At 45.5% G+C, this 23,782-nt stretch overlaps 1 protein-coding gene across 3 annotated transcripts in view; it reads left to right on the top strand.

The window, feature by feature from the left end:
- LOC115114477 (solute carrier family 12 member 7-like) overlaps nt 1–23,782 on the top strand; it is a 47,299-nt gene that overhangs the window by 12,675 nt on the left and 10,842 nt on the right. For 2 of the 3 annotated variants that reach the window (XM_029642736.2, XM_029642734.2), the window contains exons 2-15: nt 12,846–12,940; nt 13,149–13,280; nt 17,144–17,290; nt 17,539–17,593; nt 17,757–17,887; nt 18,110–18,351; nt 18,611–18,822; nt 19,435–19,602; nt 19,843–19,941; nt 20,101–20,158; nt 20,778–20,952; nt 21,094–21,212; nt 21,386–21,484; nt 22,723–22,842. In XM_029642736.2, coding sequence (XP_029498596.2) covers nt 12,846–12,940; nt 13,149–13,280; nt 17,144–17,290; nt 17,539–17,593; nt 17,757–17,887; nt 18,110–18,351; nt 18,611–18,822; nt 19,435–19,602; nt 19,843–19,941; nt 20,101–20,158; nt 20,778–20,952; nt 21,094–21,212; nt 21,386–21,484; nt 22,723–22,842 — 1,852 coding nt within the window. Of the gene's footprint in view, nt 1–8,881; nt 9,304–12,845; nt 12,941–13,148; nt 13,281–17,143; nt 17,291–17,538; nt 17,594–17,756; nt 17,888–18,109; nt 18,352–18,610; nt 18,823–19,434; nt 19,603–19,842; nt 19,942–20,100; nt 20,159–20,777; nt 20,953–21,093; nt 21,213–21,385; nt 21,485–22,722; nt 22,843–23,782 lie in introns of those variants that run through there. The other variant, XM_029642735.2, reaches the window with a different exon arrangement.

The raw sequence follows: 23,782 nt of genomic DNA, 5'->3' as shown, positions 1-23,782 counted from the left end.
TACCAGGCTGTGATGCAACCCATCACGATGCTCTTGATGGTGCAGTTGTAGAACCTTTGGAGGATCTGAGGCATGATCTGACCCATGCCAAATATTTTCAGTCTCCTGAGCGGGAATAGGTTTTGTCGTGCCCTCTTCACGACTGTCTTTGGTGTGGTGGATTCATGCATCTCAATAAACTATAACCTTAAAATGCATTTTTTCCCCCTTGTACACATTGTGTAGATAGATTCATCACTGATCCTACTACCTTCATCCATGTCAGACTTACTCCCATCTGAGCTACCTGCCATGGCTACCTCATTCTCAGTACAGCTATGCACATCCACCAACCAAACACATTACTGCGTTCACTTTCGAAACCGAATGTTATGATCGAACACAAAATACAAAAAATGTCAGTGTCCAAAATCAAATACGCCGTCCGAAGCGACCTCAAAGGAGCGTATTACAAGGAGTCGCCCCTTTTGTGATGAAAAACGACATTGCAATGCTATGCTACGCTCCGTGCCCTCCGTCTCTGTAGTGTGTGAATTGAGCTTAACGCTCAATATTTAGCCTATACCCTTGGGGCATTCAACTGTTGTGTTATGACGTTCTGGGTTGAAGATATGCAGTATTTTGTTCTCGGTGAACCTACATTATGTTGGATATCTTGTTTACAGTAATTGAACATACTGGTAGTTGTTATCATATAGTCTTATGGTGTTACATGATACTGTTGTCATATGTCAGATAAGCGAATATCTGTCTTTACTGTAGACATGGTCTACTCAGCTGTACCTAATAGCTGTATGTCATGTGATCGGAGCAGATAAGAACATAGTTAGGTTACTCTGAGAAAGGAACCCGAGAGAATGAGAGTAAATTGAGACAACGTTTGTTTCCTAGGCCCTAGTGTTCCATTTCCCACAATCCCCTTATAATCCCCTTCCCCTCCAGGTTCCTATCCCACATATTTAGTGGCGTACAGGATGTCAAAAGGTTATGACGCAAGTGGACTGTTGGAGCCCTTTTTGTGTGGAAATAGTCCTCCTTTCAGGAAAAGGATGTTTGTTTGTGATGCTTGAAAGCTCTCTATTAAACGTACAGTATGTTTCCCACATTGTTCTTCCATTCAGGAAAAACAGACTCAGTGTCAAGAGACAGTCATCCTTTTTTTCCATTTATCAATTGCACTTTGTCAAAGAGTTTGGTCATGAGGCCTTAACATGTATTCCAAAAAAACATAAATTATAAAGACACAGGGCGAGACCCAGATGCAGACACTGTGTAACGTTGTACGCTGAGAGTCAGGAAGCAAGTTCAGGGAGTGAATACTTTTAATAAATAAATGAACAAAACAAAAAAACACAAGCAGAGCACCGACATGAAACAGGAATAGAAACAATGATGACTGTGGAAGAAACCAAAGGGAGTGACATATATAGGGCAGGTAATCAAGGAGGTGATGGAGTCCAGGTGAGTGTCATTATGCGCAAATGCGCGTAACAATGGTTACATAAACGAGCAGCCTGGTGACCTAGAGGCCGGAGAGGGAGCACATGTGACAGTACCCCGTCCCCAACACGCTGATCCAGCAGCAGGACTCCGACCATGATGATGATAGCGGGGATCAGGAGCTGACCGGTTACCTCTGCTAAGGCGTGGGAACCTATCGAACTGGCTGAGGCGTGGGAGCATGATGACCTAGAGCACCAGAGAGAGAGCATACGTGACACACAGGAGACAGATGGTTCGAGTCTCTGATATTTATTAAAATACAAGGGGCAGGCAATAGGCAGGTCGAGGACAGGCAGAATGCCAGAGTCCGAAAGGTACAGGGCGGTAGGCAGCCTCGAGGTCAGGGCAGGTTGAATGGTCAGGCAGCCGGGCTAAGTGTCAGGACAAGCAGAAAAGGTCGGAACCGGGAGGGCTAAAAAACAGAGACTAGGAAAAACAAGAGCACAGCAAAAACATGCAAGTATGCTTGAAGAGACGAACTGGCACCAGAGAACTCAGGTATAAATACGCTGGGGAAGATGGGCGACACCGGGAGGGGGTGGAGACAAGCACAAAGTGAAACAGATCAGGGTGTGACCGAAATAGGACAGCACTCTAGTAAAGAAACTAAAATTGACATATTTTTATTGCTGCCCAAACGTTTCAGGTATGAACCCTTCTTCAGCATGCAAGGCAATGGCAGTCAATGTCACAACAAGACCACACAGGTGGGCATAACATGTATTCCAATGTAAGGTCCATTGATAATATGCGTGAATGAAACGGAATCAGAAAGGACATTGTAGGCTAATATGAGTGGTTTCAATATGTATTTATGACCTTTATTTAACAATCTTACTGGTGGATATATGCCTAGAGGAGAGGAGAATTACGTGTTTGAGAACTAGAAGCCCAAGAGAAGGTGCCCCCTCCCCTGGCTGCAGTCCACATCGTCACACGTTCTCTCTGTGACTTTTTCACCCACTGTACTTTTTTTTTTTTTTTTACTTTACCCCTAATTCTGTTACCGAATTTAGCATCTGCACTGTTCTTTCAGTAAATGTTTTTTGTGTTTGTGTGTGTGTGGGGGAATTCTTAAAAGTAGTTGTTATGATGTGCTTCTCGTGAGAGGTGTAGGAGTCAGGCGCAGGAGAGCAGGTATGTCTAAGAAACGTAATTTAATAATATAGTCCAATACAAAACGGTACAGACAAAAATAACCCAAATACGCTCAAACTATGCTCCACATACTCAGAAACTCGTGACATACAGCTATTAGGTACAGCTGAGTCATGTCTAGAGGAACAAAACACAGTACCGACACTAAATACACGTGCGTAACTGTGCGTAACTGTGAAAACATCAAAATACAAACGAGCAACAATAACCAGAAGTCTAATCCCGCACGAACTAAGGCAGGCAACAGGTTACCCTTATACAACACAGAATTAAACACAAATGAAACCAGGTGTGAAAGGGAGAGGAGTTACCTTCGGTAGAAGTTGTGACAGTACCCCCTGATTCGTGGCTCCCGCAGCCCGCCGACGCCGGCCTGGAGGACGACCCGGAGGACGAGGCGCAGGGCGATCCTGACGGAGGCGGTGAAACTCCCTTAGCATAGGTGGATCCAGTATGTCCTCCACCGGCACCCAGCATCTCTCCTTTGGACCGTACCCCTTCCAATCCACGAGGTACTGAAGGCCCCCCACCCGACGCCTCGAGTCCAGTATGGACCGAACTGCATATGCCGGCGCCCCCCGATGTCCATCTTCTTAAAGCGGACCAGCCACCACCGGCCTGAGGAGAGACACATGAAACAAGGGGTTAATACGGTAATAAGGGGGAGCTGTAACCTATAACACACCTCGTTTATTCTCCTCAGGACTTTAAACGGCACCACAAACCGCGGACCCAGCTTCCGGCATGGCAGGCGGAGGGGCAGGTTTCGCCAGACCCGGTCCCCCGGTGCGAACACCGGGGCCTCGCTGCGGTGGCGGTCAGCACTTGTCTTCTACCACCCTTCGCCCTGTTTAAGGTACCCGAGGGTGGCCTCCCAGGTCTCCCTTGAGCGTCTCACCCAATCGTCCACCACAGGAGCCTCGGTTTGGTTCTGATGCCATGGTGCCAGAACCGGCTGATAGCCCAACACACATTGGAAGGGCGACAGGTTCGTAGAAGAGTGGCGGAGTGAGTTCTGGGCCACCTCTGCCCAGTGGATGTACTCCCCTGGCCGGTCCTGGCAATACGACCGCAGAAACCTACCCACATCCTGGTTCACTCTCTCCACCTGCCCATTACTCTCAGGGTGAAAACCTGAGGTAAGGCTGACCGAGAACCCCAAACGTTCCATGAATGCCTTCCACACTCTGGACGTGAACTGGGGACCCCGATCAGAAACAATGTCCTCAGGCACCCCGTAGTGCCGGAAGACGTGAGTTAACAGGGCTTCCGCTGTCTGTAGGGTCGTAGGGAGACCGGGCAAAGGGAGGAGATGACAAGACTTAGAAAACCAATCCACAACGACCAGGATCGTGGTGTTGCCCTGTGACGGTGGCAGATCGGTCAAGAAGTCAACCGACAGGTGTGACGAAGGCCGCTGTGGAACGGGAAGGGGTCGTAACTTCCCTCTGGGCAGGTGCCTAGGAGCTTTGCACTGAGCACACACTGAGTAGGGGGCCACATAAACCCTCACGTCCTTGGCTAGGGTGGACCACCAGTACTTCCCACTAAGACATCACACCATCCTACCGATCCCTGGGTGACCAGAGGAGGGGGACATGTGAGCCCACCAAATTAGCCTGTCTCTAACTTCCAGCGGAACGTACACTGGACACTGGAGGCGTAGGCTCAACACGCGATGCTCGCTCGATGTCTGCGTCCACCTCACAGGTGCCGCTAGACAAGAAGCCGGGAGGATGGGCGCAGGATCCACTCCTCCGTATCATATAGTCGGGACAGTGCGTCTGCCTTAGTGTTCTGGGAGCCTGGTCTATAGGAGATGGTAAACCTAAATCGGGTGAAAAACATGGCCCACCTTGCATGACGAGGGGTCAGTCTCCTTGCTGCCCGAATGTACTCTAGATTACGATGGTCAGTCCAGAGGAGAAAAGGGTGTTGAGCCCCCTCAAGCCAATGTCTCCACACCTTCAGGGCCCTGACAACAGCCAGCAGCTCCCGATCCCCCATGTCATAGTTTCGCTCCGCCGGGCTGGGCTTCTGAGAAAAGGAAGCACATGGGCGGAGCTTCGGTGGCGTACCCGAGCACTGTGAGAGCACGGCTCCAACCCCAGCCTCGGATGCATCCACCTCCACTATGAATGCAAAAGAGGGGTTCGGATGCGCCAGCACGGGAGCCGAGGTAAAAAGAGCCTTCAGGCGACCAAAAGCCCTGTCCGCCTCAGCCGACAACCCCAGATGCACCGGGCCCCCCCCTTCAGCAGTGACGTAATGGGAGCAGCCACCTGCACAAAACCCAGGATAAACCTCCGGTAGTAATTGGCAAACCCTAAGAACCGCTGCACCTCCTTTACCGTGGTTGGAGTCGGCCAATTACGCACGGCTGCAATGCGGTCACACTCCATCACCAACCCCGATGTGGAAATGCGATACCCAAGGAAGGAGACGGCCTGTTGGAAGAACAAGCATTTCTCAGCCTTGATATACAGGTCATGCTCCAACAGTCGCCCAAGTACCCTGCGCACCAGAGACACATGTGCGGCGCGTGTAGCGGAATAGACCAGAATATCATCGATGTAAACAACCACACCCTGCCTGTGCAGGTCCCGGAGAATCTCATCTACAAAAGATTGGAAGACTGCTGGAGCATTTTTCAACCCGTACGGCATGACGAGGTACTCATAATGGCCAGATGTGTTACTAAACGCTGTCTTCCACTCATCTCTCTTCCAGATATGCACCAAGTTATATGCACTCCTGAGATCCAGTTTTGTGAAAAAACGTGCTCCGTGAAATGACTCAATCACCGTGGCAATGAGAGGTAGTGGGTAACTATACCCCACCGTGATGGATTTTAGACCTCTATAGTCAATGCAGGGACGCAGACCTCCCTCCTTTTTCTTCACAAAAAAGAAACTCGAGGAGGCAGGTGAGATGGAGGGCCGGATGTACCCCTGCCCCAGAGATTCCGATATGTATGTCTCCATAGCCACCGTCTCATCCTGTGACAGGGGATACACGTGATTCCTGGGAAGTGTAGCGCCTACCAGGAGATTTATCGCACAATTCCCTCGTCGAGGAGTTTGTAATTGGGTCGCCCTCTTTTTACAGAAGGCGGTAACCAAATCAGCATATTCTGAGGGAATGCGCACATTGGAGACTTGGTCTGGACTCGCCACCGTCATAGCCCCGATGGAAACTCCTACACACCTGCCTGAGCACTCCTCTGACCACCCCTTTAGAGCCCTCTGTTGCCACGAAATCCTGGGGTTGTGACTGGCAGACCAGGGGATCCCCAGCACCACCGGAAATGCAGGAGAATCAATGAGGAAGAGACTAGTTCTCTCCTCATGACCCTCCTGCGTGACCATGACCAGTGGAGCTGTAGCCTCCCTGACTAGCCCTGACCCTAATGGTCGGCTATCTAAGGCGTGCACTGGGAAGGGTTTGTCAAGCTGAACAAGGGGGATCCCTAACCTAGGCGCTAAACCACGGTCAATAAAATTCCCCTCCTCGCTTGAATCTACTAGCGCCTTATGCCGGGAAAGAGGGGAAAATTCAGGAAAACCAATCAATACATACGAAATCCTGGGGTTGTGACTGGCAGACCAGGGGATCCCCAGCACCACCGGAAATGCAGGAGAATCAATGAGGAAGAGACTAGTTCTCTCCTCATGACCCTCCTGCGTGACCATGACCAGTGGAGCCGTAGCCTCCCTGACTAGCCCTGACCCTAATGGTCGGCTATCTAAGGCGTGCACTGGGAAGGGTTTGTCAAGCTGAACAAGGGGGATCCCTAACCTAGGCGCTAAACCACGGTCAATAAAATTCCCCGCCTCGCTTGAATCTACTAGCGCCTTATGCCGGGAAAGAGGGGAAAATTCAGGAAAACCAATCAATACATACATGTGACCAACAGGGGGCTCTGGGTGAGCTTGGTGCCGACTCACCTGAGGTGTCCGAGCAGTACTCGGCCTGGCATCTCGACTCCCTGGAGGGCCCCCCCAGCACCGGTCAGCAGTGTACCCTCTGCGACCACAGCTGGCACAGGAAAGGCCACCTCCTCCGGTCGCCCTCGCTGCAGCACCTCCTAGCTCCATGGGTGTTGGAGTGGAGGAACTGGGGGATGGAACTAATAGAACTCGATCTGGACATCCGCGGGCCGCCAGCAAGTTGTCCAATCGAATGGACATGTCAATCAGCTGGTCCAAGGAGAGGGTGGTGTCTCTACAGGCCAGCTCCCTACGGACGTCCTCATGCAAACTGCACCTATAGTGATCAATCAAGGCCCTGTCGTTCAATCCCAGGCCAGCGGCCAAGGTCCGGAACTCTAGAGCAAAGTCCTGAGCACTCCTCTTCTCCTGCCTCAGATGGAACAGCCTTTCATCCATTGCGGTCCCCAGCCGGTGTAACACTGCTGTGTGGTGTTGAACGTGCTCCTCCATGGACCCTGGGAGTGCTTCCGCTCCTGCTGACTCCATATCTGGTGCGGGATTCTGTGGTGATGTGCGTCTCGGTGAGAGGTGTAGGAGTCAGGCGCAGGAAAGCAGGTATGTCTGAGAAGCGTAACTTAACAATATAGTCCACCAATACAAAACGGTACAGACAAAAATCCCAAAACTATGCTCCACATACTCAGAAACTCGTGCAACCGCACGGAGGAACAAAACACAGTACGGACACTAAATACACGTACATAACTGTGAAAACATTAAAATACAAACGAGCAACAATAACCACAAGTCTAATCCCGCACGAACTAAGGCAGGCAACAGGTTACCCTTGTACAACACAGAATTAAACACAAATGAAACCAGGTGTGAAAGGATCACAGGCAAAACAAACAGAAAAGGAAAAAGGGATTGGTGGCTTTTAGTAAACCGGGAGAGGAGTTACCTTCGGTAGAAGTCGTGACAGTAGTCCTTATGTTTAACTTTACAATCATTGGTTTTGTTGGGGCAGTCTCAGCGTCATTCCGTTACTGTGGAATTGCCCTTGCTAATGAAAGTGTGTCTGATCAAGTTGCTGTAGCTGCAAAGAGTGTCAATAAGCTTGAATTCTGAACGCTTGAATCAGAGCTCTTTTGGCAAGGCTTTTCATAGCGTGGCGTGTGGGATAGAGCTTTTCATTGAAACATAAGTAGTACCTCATCTAATCGTGTGCTGTGTCATTTGAAATATGGCATCAGATGTGCTAGTCATCACCACAGCAGACCTTTCAAAGTCACTGTCAGACGCCCTTTCAGGTCCATGTTATTTATATGCCAGACAACAACTCAGCAGTCTATTGACTTTGGTGTGGCTTGCACTTTTCACTTCCCAGAGGATCGGGTATACATGGATGGATTATTTCTTCACGTCCTCTGTCTCAGCTACTCCATAATGATTTCCATTTGAGCTGTTAAATGTAAAAAGTACAGAAGACTCGGATTATGTTTGAGGATTTTTGCAGCCTGTATACTGTTTACACACGTTTTATGCTAAGCTAATAGCTGAGTGGAATAAATGTGTCCAATCAAATTGTATTTGTCACAATCACGTGTTTAGCAGATGTTATTGCGGATGTAGCGAAATTATTGTGTCTCTAGCTCTAACAGTGCAGTAATATCTAACAATTTCACAAAAATACACACATCTAAAGTAAAGGAATGGGATGAAGGATATTTTAATATTGGGCGAGCAATGTCAGAGCGGCATAGACTAAGATACAGTAGAATAGGATAGAATACAGTATATACATACAGTATATATGAGATGAGTAATGCAAAATATGTAAACATTATTAAAGTGACTAGTGTTCCATTATTAAAGTGGCCAGGGATTCCAAGTCTATGTATATAGGTCAGCAGCCTCTACTGTGCTAGTGATGGCTATTTAACAGAATTTAACAGTCTGATGACCTTGAGATAGAAGCTGTTTTTCTGTCTCTCGGTTACAGTTTTGATGCACCTGTCCTGACCTCGTCTTGTGGATGATAGCTGGGTGAACAGGCCTTGGCTCACATGGTTGTTGTCCTTGATGATCTTTTTGGCCTTCCTGTGACATTGGGGGCTGTAGGTGTCCTGGCGGGCAGGTAGTGTGCCCCCGGTGATGCATTGGGCAGACCACACCACCCTCTGGAGAGCCCTGCGGTCGCGGGTGGTGCGGTTGCCGTACCAAGCGACAGGATTCTCTCAATTGTGTGTGCGTGTGCGTGCGCATGTGTGTGTGTAGGGTCATGGTCTGTAAGCTCATTGAGCTGTGTTTCAGGGCACAGAATTAAAGTAGCTAAAGCTGCACCCTCCCCCTCCTCTACCCCTCCCTCCAGTGAGTGGATGAGGGGTCAGGAGCGCAAGGGCTGATGCTGCTCCACTGCCTCCAGACAGGACAAAGAAAGGATGTCCACAACTCTGGAGCAGCTGATTCCCAGGGCACCAAAGACACGTTAATCAAATCTGCTACAGAAAGCTACCTAGCGCAGAACAGACAGACATTCATAGAGAACTGTGTTACACAGATTCAAGTCAACCCAGTTGAAGGGGGGCTAGGCAGAGCAGACTGAGGTCTGTAACTACTGAGGTTTCCAGTAGCATACTGGAAGAGTGTTGTGGACCACAGCTGCACCTCCCCCCTGGTATGGAGCGTGGGGAGGGTTCACGACGATCAGGTGAGCTCATCTGTGTGATAAACCCTATGAAATAATCAGGCTAGACTATTCACAATCTGGTCTGTAGTAAAAAATTTGCTCATGACCACAGCTGTTTGTCTTGTTGTGGAAGCTTTGGTTAAGCCATCATCATGTATGTATTTGTTAGGTCTGTCCTTGTGTATTGTACTGTAGTTGTTAGTCTGTGATACGTATATCTGCGTTTGCATTAGTGCTGGGGGGACCGAGGGTTAAATATAGGGATTTGATATCTCTCTCTGTGTCTGTGCGTCTTACCTTCAGGCTCAGGTGTGCTAGGCTAGGCAGCTTATGAATCTGCCACTGTGGAGGCTTAACGAGTTATAAACAGCTCTCATTGTCATTTATTATCATAGAGGCCGCACCACTTCACTTCACACTACCTGATGAGATTGTGTCGTTGTGTGGACAGGTTTTTCAACATTTGGGTGGCTTTAAATAGTGAAAATGTCTGTTAAATCAGCCAAATGGTTCATAAGCTGGGTGAGCTTCATTTGAGCGAGAGAGATTTTGTTAAATTAGTTAAATTAAGTTAAATTAAGATATTCCTAGTGTTTGAGATTCTTACCTTGAAGTTATTCACTTACGCCAACGGCAAAATGTGTTATTATCATACAATTTGGCAAGTACTTCTACTGTATGTTCAACTCTGTTCATCTCTGTCAACAGAACAAACATACTGTAATTCAATAGGATTATCTCCCAGAATTAATGCATAAACCTGAACCTGTCCACCTCCCTAGATTGACACAGTGTCAGCTCCTCTTTGTCTAATTTAATGATGTAGCCTGATATAACTGGTACCTGTGCCTTCCCTGTGTCTGGAATGAACAGAGCAGATGGAGATGGATGGTTCTACCAATGCCCTCGTCTTATCTTCGGAAGACTGGCTTGCTTTCCTCAGCCTACTGTAAAATGTCCTGGCTGTCTGTCAATTGTATTTCGTGTGCTAGTTTTGGTTTGCCAAACTCATGTCATTAGAAACAGCGACTGTGGAAAGAGACTACCCACTGGAAACAAACTGTTTGAATCAACATTGTTTCAACGTAATTTGTCAACGTATTGTGATGTGGAATCTCTACCTGGAAAAAATATATTGGAATCGAACCACAGGATTATGTCATCATTGTAACCAATCTTTAGCATAGACAAACCTTGTAAAATATGTTGAATTTTAACCTTTGAAACAATGTCAGATCTTCAACATTATATCCACTATATGTATATCATCACTTTTGCTATACAGTAAATAGCCTAATAACTTGTCGTCACGTTAACAAATTATGTTGGATTCACGTCCCCAACTAAACCCAAAATAAAAGTTAAAGAATAGGATTAAGCCATTGGCTCAGATTAAATTATCCAAGCATTATACATGGTATGACCAAAAGTATGTGGACAACATCTCATTCCAACATCATGGGCATTAATATGGAATTGGTTTCCCCTTTGCTGCTATAACAGCCTCCACTGTTCTGAGAAGGCTTTCCACTCGATGATGGAACATTGGAAAGGGCCTTCCCCAAACTGTTACCACATAGTTGGAAGAACATAATCATCTAGAATGTCATTGTATGCTGCAGTATTAACATTTCCCTTAACTGGAACTAAGAGCCCTAGCCTGAATCATAAAAAACAGCCCCAGACCATTATTCCTCCTCCACAAAACTTTACAGTTGGAATAATGCATTCGGGCAGGTAGCGTTCTCCTGGCATCCGCCAAACCCAAATTTGTCCGTCGGACTGCCAGATGGTGAAGCGTGATTCATCACTCCAGAGAACGGGTTTCCTCTGCTCCAGAGTCCTATGGCAGGGAGCTTTACACCACTCCAGCCGACGCTTGTCATTGCGCATGGTGATCTTAGGCTGCTCAGCCATGCGGCTGCTCAGCCATGGAAACCCATTTCATGAAGCTCCTGACGATCAGTTATTGCGCTGACTCCTAGTGAATGTTGCTACCGAGGACAGATTATTTTTATGCTCTTCAGCACTCGGCGGTCCTGTTTTATGAGCTTGTGTGGCCGACCACTTTGCGGCTGAGCCTTTGTTGCTCCTAGATATTTCCACTTCACAATAGCAGCACTTACAGTTGACCGCAGCAGCTCTAGCAGGGCCGAAGTTTGACAAACTGACTTGTTGGAAAGGTGGTATCCTATGACGGTGCCACGTTGAAAGTCATGGAGTTCTTCAGTAAGGCCATTCTACTGCCAATGTTTCACTATGAAGATTGCATGGCTGTGTGCTCGATTTTATACACGTGTCAGCAACGGATGTGGCTGAAATGGCCGAATCCACTAATTTGAAGGGTTGTCTACTGTAACTATAAATGTCTTCTTATGCAATCATAGAAACCGTGCATGTCTGTGGAGATCTTCACAATTGCTATAATAATCTGTGCAGAATCTCGAACATCATTGATCACTTGCACTATGTAATTTTTATACAATCTCAACTTCAATCCAGGTCATTTGGTTGTTGTAACGTATACGCTTGGAGTCAGGAAGAAAGTGTCGAAGGTGAGTTTAATGATGAGAGACGGCAGATAAACAAAACAGGAGACTCATACTGACCAAAACCAACACGGCCTGATGACTGAGGCTACTGAGGGTTAACTAAAGGGAGAGTCAAGGTGATGAGATCCAGGTGTTCATAACGATGGGGAGCAGGTGTGCTTAATGATGGTTGCCAGGTGTGCGTTATGATAGTTGCCAGGACTGGTGGTTAGTAGACTGGCGACGTCTAGCGCTGGAGCAGGAGTAGGCGTGACAGTTGTGCTATTAGCTGAAGCACAGTGATAACACATTAAGTCAGGGTTTCTCAAGCTCAGTCTGCGGGGCCCCAAGGGGTGGACGTTTTGGTTTTTGCCCTAGCACTACACAGCTGATTCAAATAATCAACTAATCATCAAGCTTTGAATCAGCTGTGTAGTGTTAGGGCAAAAACAAAGATGTGCACCCCTTGGGGTTTGGGAAACACTGCATTTAAGTTGCTGTATAAATATCTGATTGTATTCCCATTTGAACTTTGCTGTGTTTTTAAATGGTTGAAAGCACAGTGATAACACATTTGAGAATTCAACAAACTTCTGTCTGTCTTTTTGAGTGAATGAATAAAGGTTGAAATCTCATTGATCAATGTCTCAATCAAATATTACCAGGGTAGTTCAGGGTAGTTTGTCCTTGTTCATCATACTGTACAGGAGATCTACAGTGTCATTCTCATTGACCAGTGTCACTAGCAGCCTCATCAGATGCACACGATCGCATTGATTTCTCTTGTCACAGCATAACCCCATAGGACATTACTACGGAAAAGACAATCAACATGACTTTGTCTGGACTGTAGAGGTTTTCTTTATCGATTGCAGAGGAAAGTGGTGTTTGTGTTGTTTCATAAGAAATGTAGTTAAAAAAAATTGCAATATTTTGGTACCATGTAATCAATAAGATACCATGAAATCAATAGTGATTGGACAGACAAATATAGTAGAGGTGTTTTCTTTCTCCTTTTCTGTTGTCTCACAGGAGATGTCACTCCCAGAGAGAGCAGCCCTTTCATCAACAACACTGACCAAGACCAAGAAAACTACTACGATGGCAAAAACATGGCTCTCTTTGAGGTAATCCACATGTCAAGGCTTTTGATATCATAATGTAATTCATTACCACATAGGTTTTATGCCACTTTAATGTAAAGTGAGAGCTATGTGCTTACATGGATTATATTGCACATATCATCCAAACATTTGTTGCTTTTGTTTGTTCTGTACTTGGATGTCTTCAATGCCATGACGTCCCGATTCAATGTCGTTGTATCCTTATTGACAGGAAGAGATTGAGAGCAACCCCATGGTGTCCTCCCTCCTCAACAAGCTGGCTAACTACACCAACCTCACCCAGGGGGTCACTGAGCACGAGGAGTATGAAAATGAGGAGGGGGTTACAAAGATTAGAGTCAAGGTACATTACCATTGTGCATTATTAAGAATTTCTCCTGGTGGGTACTTTGTGGGAGACCTCGCTAAAGAGGTACAGTAGTACACAGACATTGTATTAACTGTCAATCCACTTGACAAGGACGTTGTTGTTGGATCACAATAACATCTATATTATTGTGCAAACCAACATGAGTTGACTAGGTTAGTGTGGTAGCTATGCAACAGCACTCCTGAGAGCAGAGCGCATGTGAGAATATAAAGCAGCATTCTTCTGACCAACCAACCAAAGAAATACTCCTACTGTTGCTATTCAGCGTCACAGCACCAACACGAGGCCTCAGAAACTAACCATGCCTCTGTCCCCTGACAATTACCCCAGTACCTCTCCCTGCTGGAGATCTGATTGGCTCAGGGGGAGGTTGTGGAGACAGAGTGGATAGTGAGGATGCCACTCCAGGTTGTGAACGGTCTATGAACAAGGGCCACATTGACCCTGGTAAAAAGGCGTATAGGAGAACCAACAGCAGTATTGAGAGAGGGCTGTGTTGTGTTATGGGATATATGGTATGTACTGTATTCATGCAGTGTCTTTGTGTGCGAGTGGGGGGTCGATGTGACGTGTGTGTGTGGTGGTGGTGTGGGGGGGGTTCTCTGATCTTGAAAGAGTGGGGGCCGTTGCACCTTTGGAGTATAACAGGGGGTGCTTATGTCATCAGGTGGTGGATGACACATTAGAGTTGTTCATTTATCCTGTGGTGATCGGGGCATGGATTGTATGGCTGTAATGAAGTTCAGCAGATCATTGTTAAGGTAGCCTGTTACTGTACACTGTGTAGCATTATGTTTGACTGTTATATTTGGCTATTCATGCTTTCCAAACTGTACAAGCACACAGAGCAAATATAGTATAATTTCACTGAATAGTTCTGTTGTTTATTTCTCTGGAGAACTGCAAAGGACTTCAAATACTTTACTGTTATGACATATGAGCATGAGTTGGGCATGTGGAAAATAGGCTGGGCACTGTGGAAGGATTCTCTACTGATGCTTTGTTACTGACGTCTTGTTACTGACGTCTTGTTACTGATGTCTTGTTTCTGATGTTTTTTTACTGACGTCTTGTTACTGATGTCTAGTTACAGACGTCTTGTTACTGACGTCTTGTTTCTGATGTTTTTTTACTGACGTCTTGTTACTGATGTCTAGTTACAGACGTCTTGTTACTGACGTCTTGTTACTGACGTCTTGTTACTGATGTCTTGTTTCTGATGTTTTTTTACTGACGTCTTGTTACTGATGTCTTGTTTCTGATGTTTTTTTACTGACGTCTTGTTACTGATGTCTAGTTACAGACGTCTTGTTACTGACGTCTTGTTTCTGATGTTTTTTTACTGACGTCTTGTTACTGAAGTCTTGTTACTGACGTCTTGTTTCTGATGTTTTTTTACAGACGATTTGTTACTGATGTTTTGTTATTGATGCATTGCGATGTCTTTTAGCATTACATCTGACTACTCATTGTCTGAAAAGCCAATGCAAACTGTATCCTAATGCCACTCTCTCCCTAGACCCCCATAAATATAATTATTTACGTTCTAAATTCTAAACTATGACACACGTTTATACTGCAAACAATTTATCAGTTGTGTTGGATGTGGGATGGAACAGGCTAAACCAAAACAACTTATGTGATGGAATTGTTTCAGGAGGATTGGGGTGATATGGTTGGCATGAGACAGTGTTGAGTATGTGTAGAGAGAGTAATGAGAGATTTAAGAGAGTAACCCTGCTAAATTATGTTTGTAGTCGTGAGAAAATGTTTGTAATCGTGTCGCTACAGGGCACAGTTAAGCAGCTGACTTCAGACCATTGACTTCACCATTGTTTTTTATGCTGCCAGTGACCGGATTCTGACTGACTGAATGGTTTTGATGGTTGCTAACGAGCCAATTGTAAAATAAACATTTTCTAAATAGTGTACGGCTCTGATAATAGTCTGTCAGCGCAAGTCTTTTTGCCCACAATACAATTGAAGACCAAAAATTATCTCAGTATTTATTGTGGCTGATTTGATTTGATTTATTAGGATCCCCACTAGCTAGACTTACTGGGGTCTGACACATTACATGAGAGACATTACAGGCAAAATACTTTAGAATTTACATACATTTAAAAACATAAACATGTATTGTGTGTGCATCAGTTACACATACATGTCATACAGTATGCTGTATATATAAAAATATGTGAACACCCCTTCAAATTAGCAGATTCAGTTATTTCAGTCACATCCGTTGCTGACACGTTTATAAAATCGAGCACACAGCCATGCAATCTTCATAGCGAAACATTGGCAGTAGAACGGACTTACCGAAGAGCTCAGTGACTTTCAACGTGCCACTGTCATAGGATGCCACCTTTCCAACAAGTCAGCTTCTCAAATATTTGCCCTGCTAGAGCTACCACGGTCAACTGTAAGTGCTGTTATTGTGAAGTGGAAACGTCTAGGAGCAATAACGTCTCAGCCGCGAAGTGGTCGGCCACACAAGCTCACAGAACGGGACCGCCGATTGCTGAACTGATCATCGGGAGCTTCATGGAATGGGTTTCTATAGCAGAGTAGCCTAAGATCGCATTGCCAAGATTTGGATGGAGTGGTGTAAAGCTCGCCGCCATTGGACTCTGGAGCAGTGAAAACACGTTCTCTGGAGTCATGAATCATGCTTCACCATCTAGTAGTGCAACTGACAAATCGGGGTTTGGAGGATGCAAGGAGAACGCTACTTGCCCCAATGAATAGTGCCAACTGTAAAGTTTGGTGGAGGAGGATTCCTTGCTTCCAACTTTGTGGCAATAGTTTGGGGAAGGCCCTTTCCTGTTTCAGTATGACAATGCCCCCTTGCACAAAGCGAGGTCAATACAGAAATAGTTTGTCGAGATCGGAGTGGAAGAACTTGACTGGCCTGCACAGATCGAACACCTCCCCATCAAACACCTTTGGGATGAATTGGAACGCAGATTGCGAGCCAGGCCTAATCGCCCAACATCAGTGCCAGACCTCCCTAATGCTCTTGTGGCTGAATGGAGGCAAGTCCCCACAGCAATGTTCTAGCATCTATTGGAAAGCCTTCCCAGAATAGTGAAGGCTCTATTGGCAGCAAAGTGGGGACCAACTCCACATTAATGCCCATGATTTTGGAATGAGATGTTTGACGAGCAGGTGTCCACATACTTTTGGTCATGTAGTGTACACACAACAAGTAGGTCACATGGGGGAGTGGTGTTGTGCTGTGAGGTGTTGCTTTATTTGTTTTTTGAAACCAGGCTTACAGTTCACTTGCACTATAGAAGATGGAAGGGCATTCCATGGACTAGGTGTGTGTGTCAGTGCTGTGTGTAAGTTGACTATGCAAACAATATGGAATTTCTAACACATTTATGTTTCTTTTATAAAAACAAGAAGTGATGTAGTCAGTCTTTCCTCAACTTTTAGCCAAGCCAAGAGAGACATGCATACATAGTATTAATATCAGCCCTCTGATTACAATGAAGAGTAAGACGTGCCGCTCTGTTCTGGGCCAGCTTAACTAGGTCTTTCTTCATAGCACTTGACCATATGACTGGACAATAATCAAGATAAGAGAGAACTAGAGCATGGAGGACTTGCTTTATGGAGTGCGGTGTCAAAAAAAGCAGAGCATCTCTTTATTACAGACAATTGACCTTGTATTCTCAGCTGTATTTTACAGGATTGTACAATATTGTATTGTATGCTGTATTGTGGCATTACAGTACATCTTACAGGCCCTGCTGTACCATAAGCTGACTCATGGTAATCCTACTGTACCTCCCTTCTTCCCTGGCCCTCTACGTTGGCTCCTCCAGAGTCCTCAGATGGGCACATTCATTGGCGTGTACCTGCCCTGCATGCAGAACATCCTGGGAGTCATCCTCTTCCTGCGTCTCACCTGGATCGTTGGCACCGCCGGCATTTTGGAGTCTTTCGCCATCGTCGTCATGTGTTGCACCTGTGTGAGTACTATGTAGTAATACAAATGGAGTTCTATGGTGTGAGTACTAAGGTGTGAGTACTATTGAGCTTAACTACTTATATACAAACACTCCTCCGTTTTGGGGAGTTCAGGTACTAAACTGTGGAATTCTCTGCCAATCTTAGTTCTCTCTGCCATGAATGAAGCGGTCTCATTTTGGTCCCTGAGGACATTGTAACCATACACCCACCAATGCTACTCTTTTGTATTTGTTTTACTCTCTTACAGACCATGCTGACAGCGATATCCATGAGTGCTATTGCAACAAATGGGGTAGTGCCAGGTAATGTCAGTTCAACTTATTTTCCACCTTGCATAAGAAACCTCAACCTCTGCATTGATGGTTATTTAGCACTATATCACTATTGCATTGGAGCTATAGTCTGTGGCTGACTTCTTTTCCTTTCCAGTCCTTTTACCCGTATCTGTTCTCTTGCCCCATGCAGCCGGAGGCTCCTACTACATGATCTCCAGGTCTTTGGGACCAGAGTTTGGTGGGGCTGTGGGCTTGTGTTTTTACCTGGGAACCACATTCGCTGGCTCCATGTACATCCTGGGTACCATTGAGATCCTTCTGGTAAGGATAAAACAATGCCTGGTCGTGATATAGGAAATACACAATGTTTCGAGGCAGGAGTTTTTCATTACCACATGACTCTTCCAGGAGTTGGTACCTTGTAACAGCCTATAACAATGGCTTAGACTTTTTCCTGGACATGTGACATGGGCCGGGGAAACTGTCGGCCCAAACAATGTTTCATGAAGGTAGTGTCCGAGCTTTCTCCTATTCTTGTTCCAGACGTACATCGTGCCGAACGCTGCAGTGTTTGTGGCGGAGAAGAAGGAGGGCGAGGCGGAGGCCATGCTGAATAACATGCGTGTGTACGGGACTTGCTGCCTGGCTCTCATGGCTCTGGTGGTGTTTGTGGGAGTCAAATATGTCAACAAGCTGGCCCTGGTCTTCCTGGCCTGTGTGGTGCTCTCCATCATGGCCATCTACGCCGGAGTCATCAAGACCGTCATAGAACCACCAGACTTCCCGTGAGTTAGATAGTTAATCCATAGGCAAAGGAGATGCTTGTGTCTATGTTCGTCTGGTCAGATTCATATTCACACTTTAAAGGACCATCATCAGTCATCTGATCTTACAGGGCTGAATACTAAAGTGATCACACATTGATATCAGTGAGACAGATATTTTTTAGACGCTTTACAGTGGTTACAGTGGCCAAAAGGAAAAGATTCTTAATTCTTTATCCAGGAAAATATCCTGATGAATATATGTATATATTTCCCACAGAATCTGTCTCCTGGGGAACCGTTCCTTACAGAACCACAACTTTGAGAAGTGTGTGAAGACAGAGGTGATCAAGAACGTGACGTACACCACTAAGCTGTGGGAGCTGTTCTGTGACAGCCGCCACCTCAACGCCACCTGTGATGAGTACTTCACCCTGAACAACGTCACTGAGATCCAGGGCATCCCAGGCCTGCTCAGTGGGGTCATCAAAGGTCAGTGGAGCAACAAGACAAATTTCTCAAAAACAATTGTTGCGTGGTAATAAAGTTATCTGATTCTGTGTCAGAGGACACTTATTGGCACTACTACTGCTTACTCACCAAATGATTATTGGCATATTTTATCAAAGCCGTATCATCTGGTTTGATCAACCCGGGGCGCAATAAGGAAGTCAAACTAGTCGGGGCATGGACTCTACAAGGCGTCAAAAGTGTTCCTCAGGGATACTAGCCCATTTTGAGTGCAATGCTTCCCACAGTTGTGTCGATTTGGATGGATGTCCTTTGGTTGGTGGACCATTATTGATACAAACTAGTGCGCCTGGCACCTACTACCATACCCCATTGGAAGGGACTGAAATATTTTCTCTCGAATGGCACATATACACAATCCATGTCTCAATTCTTTGAAGGCTTAAAAATCCTTCTTTAACCCGTCTCCTCCCCTTCATCTACACTGATTGAAGTGGATTTAACAAGTGACATCAATAAAGGATCATAGCTTTCACCTGGATTCACCTGTCATGGAAAGAGCAGGTGTCCTTAATGTTTTGTACACTCAGATTATAGTCTACTATAATGCGTCTCCTCTGTGTCCCCTGTTAGACAACATGTGGGGGGACTACGGGCCCAGTGGGATGCTGGTAGAGAAGAAGAGGCAGTCATCTGTTCCAGCCCAGGATAACTCCAGAGATATCTACATGCCTTACGTCTTCAACGACATCTCCACCTTCTTCACTCTGCTGGTGGGAATCTACTTCCCCTCCGTCACAGGTTGGTATAGTAGCCATATTGTCATATTGTAGCTACCTCCATATGACATAATCTATTGTTTGTCATCCTCACGCTGATTGTAAGGGTGTTACTGTAACTTGTGCTTTGGAAGAGTTACTGTAACTTACGCTTTTGTGTTTTTAGTTTTGGTGTTGTTTTCTGCTGCGGAGATAACATTTAAGTATGTTGGTGATTTCCTGAATTTCAGCTTCTGAAGAATCTATGTGTGTCCCATCACAGGAATCATGGCGGGCTCCAACAGATCTGGAGACCTCCGAGATGCCCAGAGGTCTATTCCTTTCGGCACCATCCTGGCCATAGCAACCACTTCTTTCATTTGTATCCTTGGAGTAACCATGGAGATGATGACGTGCATGTGTGGAGTGGTGTGCATGCATGCATGGAGTGCTGGCATGTGTGTTTTAGTGTGGGAGAGTGTATGTGTTGTGCATTTGTTAACTTTGACAACACTATTTCTTTCTTAACCCCAACTCCCAGACATGACCTGTGTTGTGCTATTTGGGGCCTGTATCGAGGGTGTTGTTTTGAGAGACAAGTAACTACTATTCCACAGTTATTATTTATGACATGGCTGTTATGACATTATGTACAGTAGCATTGATGCAGAAGCCATCCCTGCTGTGTATAACTTGTATATTAAATACCTTTGTGTCATTCAAACAGTGCCTTCAGAAAGTATTTACACATTTTGACATTTTCCACATTTTGTTGTGATACAGCCACATTTTTGTCACTGATCTACACACGATACCTCATACTCTTAAAGTGGAATTTTGTTTGTAGAACGTTTTTTAAATCAATAAAAAATTAAAAGCTGAAATGTCTTTAGTCAATAAGTATTCAACCCCTTTGTTATGGCAAGCCTAAATAAGTTCAGGAGTAAAAATGTGCTTAACAAATTGCATAATAAGTTGAATGGACCCTCTGTACCACAGATATAGAATTATCTGTAATGTCTCTCAATCGAGTAGTGGATTTCAAGCCCAGTTTCAACCACAAAGATCAGTATTGACTCATGGGTGTGAATACTTATGTTATTAGATTTCATTTTCAATCAATTTGCAAAACTTTCTAAAAACATGTTTCCACTTTGTCATTATGGGTTACAGTACCTATGTTTGTATACCATTCAACTGTGTCTGTTTCCGCTACAGATTTGGGGACTCTGTCAAGAAGAACTTGGTGATTGGAACTCTGGCATGGCCTTCTCCATGGGTGATCGTGATTGGCTCCTTCTTCTCCTGCTGTGGGGCAGGGCTGCAGAGTCTTACTGGTGCCCCTCGTCTGCTGCAGGCCATAGCACGTGACGGGATTGTCCCCTTTCTGCAGGTAAGAAGGTCCTAAAGTCTGTGCTGTGCCCCTTGCTATTGCATCTCAATAACATAAACACTTCAGCTAGTTTCTCCATCTCTTTATTTTTCTCTCTCCTTCTCCATCTCTCTCTCTCTCTCTCTCTCCCCCCTACTCCAGGTGTTTGGTCATGGTAAAGCCAATGGGGAACCTACCTGGGCCCTCTTGATGACCGCTGGGATCTGTGAGATTGGAATCCTTATTGCATCACTGGATGCTGTTGCCCCCATTCTCTCAATGTGAGTGTGTTCTGTATGTGTGTAGAAGGTGATACTGCAAATGTGAGCTTGTGTCTTTCTCTCTATAGTAATGGGATGTTTTATCCTGTCAGTTGTGTACAGTATTAGCTCATTATCCTTTTGGAAGCCTATAAGTCACTTCTATTCATCTTCTCCGTGGGGCTGGGTTGCAGGTTTTTCCTGATGTGCTACCTGTTTGTCAACCTGGCCTGTGCCGTCCAGACACTGCTCCGCACTCCCAACTGGAGGCCCAGGTTTAAGTTCTACCATTGGTGAGTTAATATTTTCCATGCCAAAAGTGTCAATTCAGGGATCTTCGACTCTGGACCAATATTAAGTTACAGCACTAACACACCGAACACATCTAATCATGAAGCACTTTGTGAAATAGGTCAAGTACATATGCAGTCTTAAGAGCAGATATTCAGAAGGAGGCAGAAGGTTCTGGTGCAAAGGTGTCCATATTTCTTAACAGCGATAGCCTGCGATAAATATTTACAAGACAAATGGGTAGACAATGAATTTACTTCTCACACAAAATACCGAACTGCACTAAGCCTAAAACAGGCTCACCCTGTAGCTTCCATAGCTCTTACATGTGTACATGGCTCAAGCAGCCTCCCCTCGATCAACAAACGCAATCTACCTAGAAACCCAAAACAGGCGCTTATACCCTCTAAGCCACTCTCTGGTACATACCCATGTCCAATGACAAGTAACCACATAATTGGTATACAAATGTAACTGGCTTCCTCATAATTACCCAAATACATACATTCTGTCTAAAACAGATGTGACCACTTCCCATGTGCACTTTAAATTGGGCACACGTTAAACATTAATCATGAATTCTTACATGAATAGAACCTGCGAATGACCGCAACTCAGTACAGTATAGTGGTGCGCAAAGGCGCACAACTCAAATGACACAGACAAGACATGACTCACTGTGCTCCGACACAACGTGGGAAGTATGAACAAAGGAAAGCATTAACCGAATGAAACAGAGTCTCTAACTCGTGAGTGTTGCAATGATTCTGTGCACTGAAACAATGTTCCACTCTCGTAGGCTATCGACAAGTAAATCACCGCATTTATGTTTGGAACCGATTATACGAAAAATACCTTTCCATACAAACATTTTACTACAGAACTGGGAATGAACCTTAAACAGTAGCTTATTGCTAACAAAGGAGCTAAATACTTATATAGTCATGTGCAGTGTTGAGTATAATGCTTCTTGAAATAAATGGCAAAATGCACATGGGAAATAGAAAGTGCTATTTGGATATAGAGCCGATTAGACAGTGTGCGTGTTCGTGACAAGTGGGCATAAATCCACATCATCACACACTTGATAAGTTAAATCAGGTGTGTCAGTGCTGGGCTAGAACGAAAGCCTGCACTGCTCAAACGTGCCCAAGATCAGGATGTAGTAACTCTGACCTAATGCCTATCCAACCACTAAACCCATTCAATAAGCTGTTGTCCTGTTCTCTGGTCCCTGCAGGACGCTGTCATTCCTGGGGATGAGCCTGTGTGTCTCCCTCATGTTCATCTCCTCCTGGTACTACGCTCTGGTAGCCATGTCCATCGCTGGATGCATCTATAAGTACATTGAGTACAGAGGGTAAGATTTTGGTTTTCCAATAACAGCTCAATAACATTAATTCAACTACTGCAATTGCATTGGTAATGTACCCACTCAAATCAAATCAAATGTTATTGGTCATGTACACATGGTTAGCAGATGTTAATGTGAGTGTAGAGAAATGCTTGTGCTTCCAGTTCCGACAGTGCTGTAATATTTAACAAGTAATGTATGGGGATGGAGTCAGAAAATGTACATATAAATATATGGATGCGTGATGGCAGAGCGGCATAGGCAAGATGCAGTAGATGGTATAAAATACAGTATATACATATGAGACTAGTAATGTAGGATATGTAAACATTATTAAAGTGGCATTATTTAAAGTGACTACTGATACCTTTATTAAATACCTTTTATTACAGTGGCCAGTGATTTGAGTCTGTGTGTTGGCGGCAGCCTCTCTATGTTAGTGATGGCTGTTTAACAGTTTGATGATAGAAGCTGTTTTTCAGTCTTTCGGTCCCAGCTTTGATGAGCCTGTACTGACCTCGCCTTCTGGATGATAGCGGGGTGAACAGGCAGTGGCTCAGGTGGTTGATGTCCTTGATTATCTTTTTGGCCTTCCTGTGACATCGGGTGCTGTAGGTGTCCTGGAGGGCAGGCAGTGTGCCCCCGGTGAAGCTTTGTGCAGACCGCACTACCCTCTGGAGAGCCTTGCGGTTGAGGGCGGTGCAGTTGCCGTACCAGGCGGTGATACAGCCTGACAGGATGTTCTCGATTGTGCATCTGTAAAAGTTTGTGAGGGTTTTAGGTGACAAGCCACATTTCTTCAGCCTCCTGAGGTTGAAGAGGTGCTGTTGCGCTTTCTTCATCATGCTGTCAGTGTGGGTCGACCATTTCAGTTTGTCCGTGATGTGTTCACCGAGGAACTTAAAATGTTCCACCTTCTCCACAATCATCACTGAAGTCCACAATC

The sequence above is a fragment of the Oncorhynchus nerka genome, linkage group LG9b, assembly GCF_034236695.1.
Source record: "Oncorhynchus nerka isolate Pitt River linkage group LG9b, Oner_Uvic_2.0, whole genome shotgun sequence".
In the NCBI taxonomy this organism is placed as follows: domain Eukaryota; kingdom Metazoa; phylum Chordata; class Actinopteri; order Salmoniformes; family Salmonidae; genus Oncorhynchus; species Oncorhynchus nerka.
The sequence above is the reverse complement of the archived record's forward strand: the minus strand, read 5'-3'. Positions and strand labels throughout refer to the sequence as shown.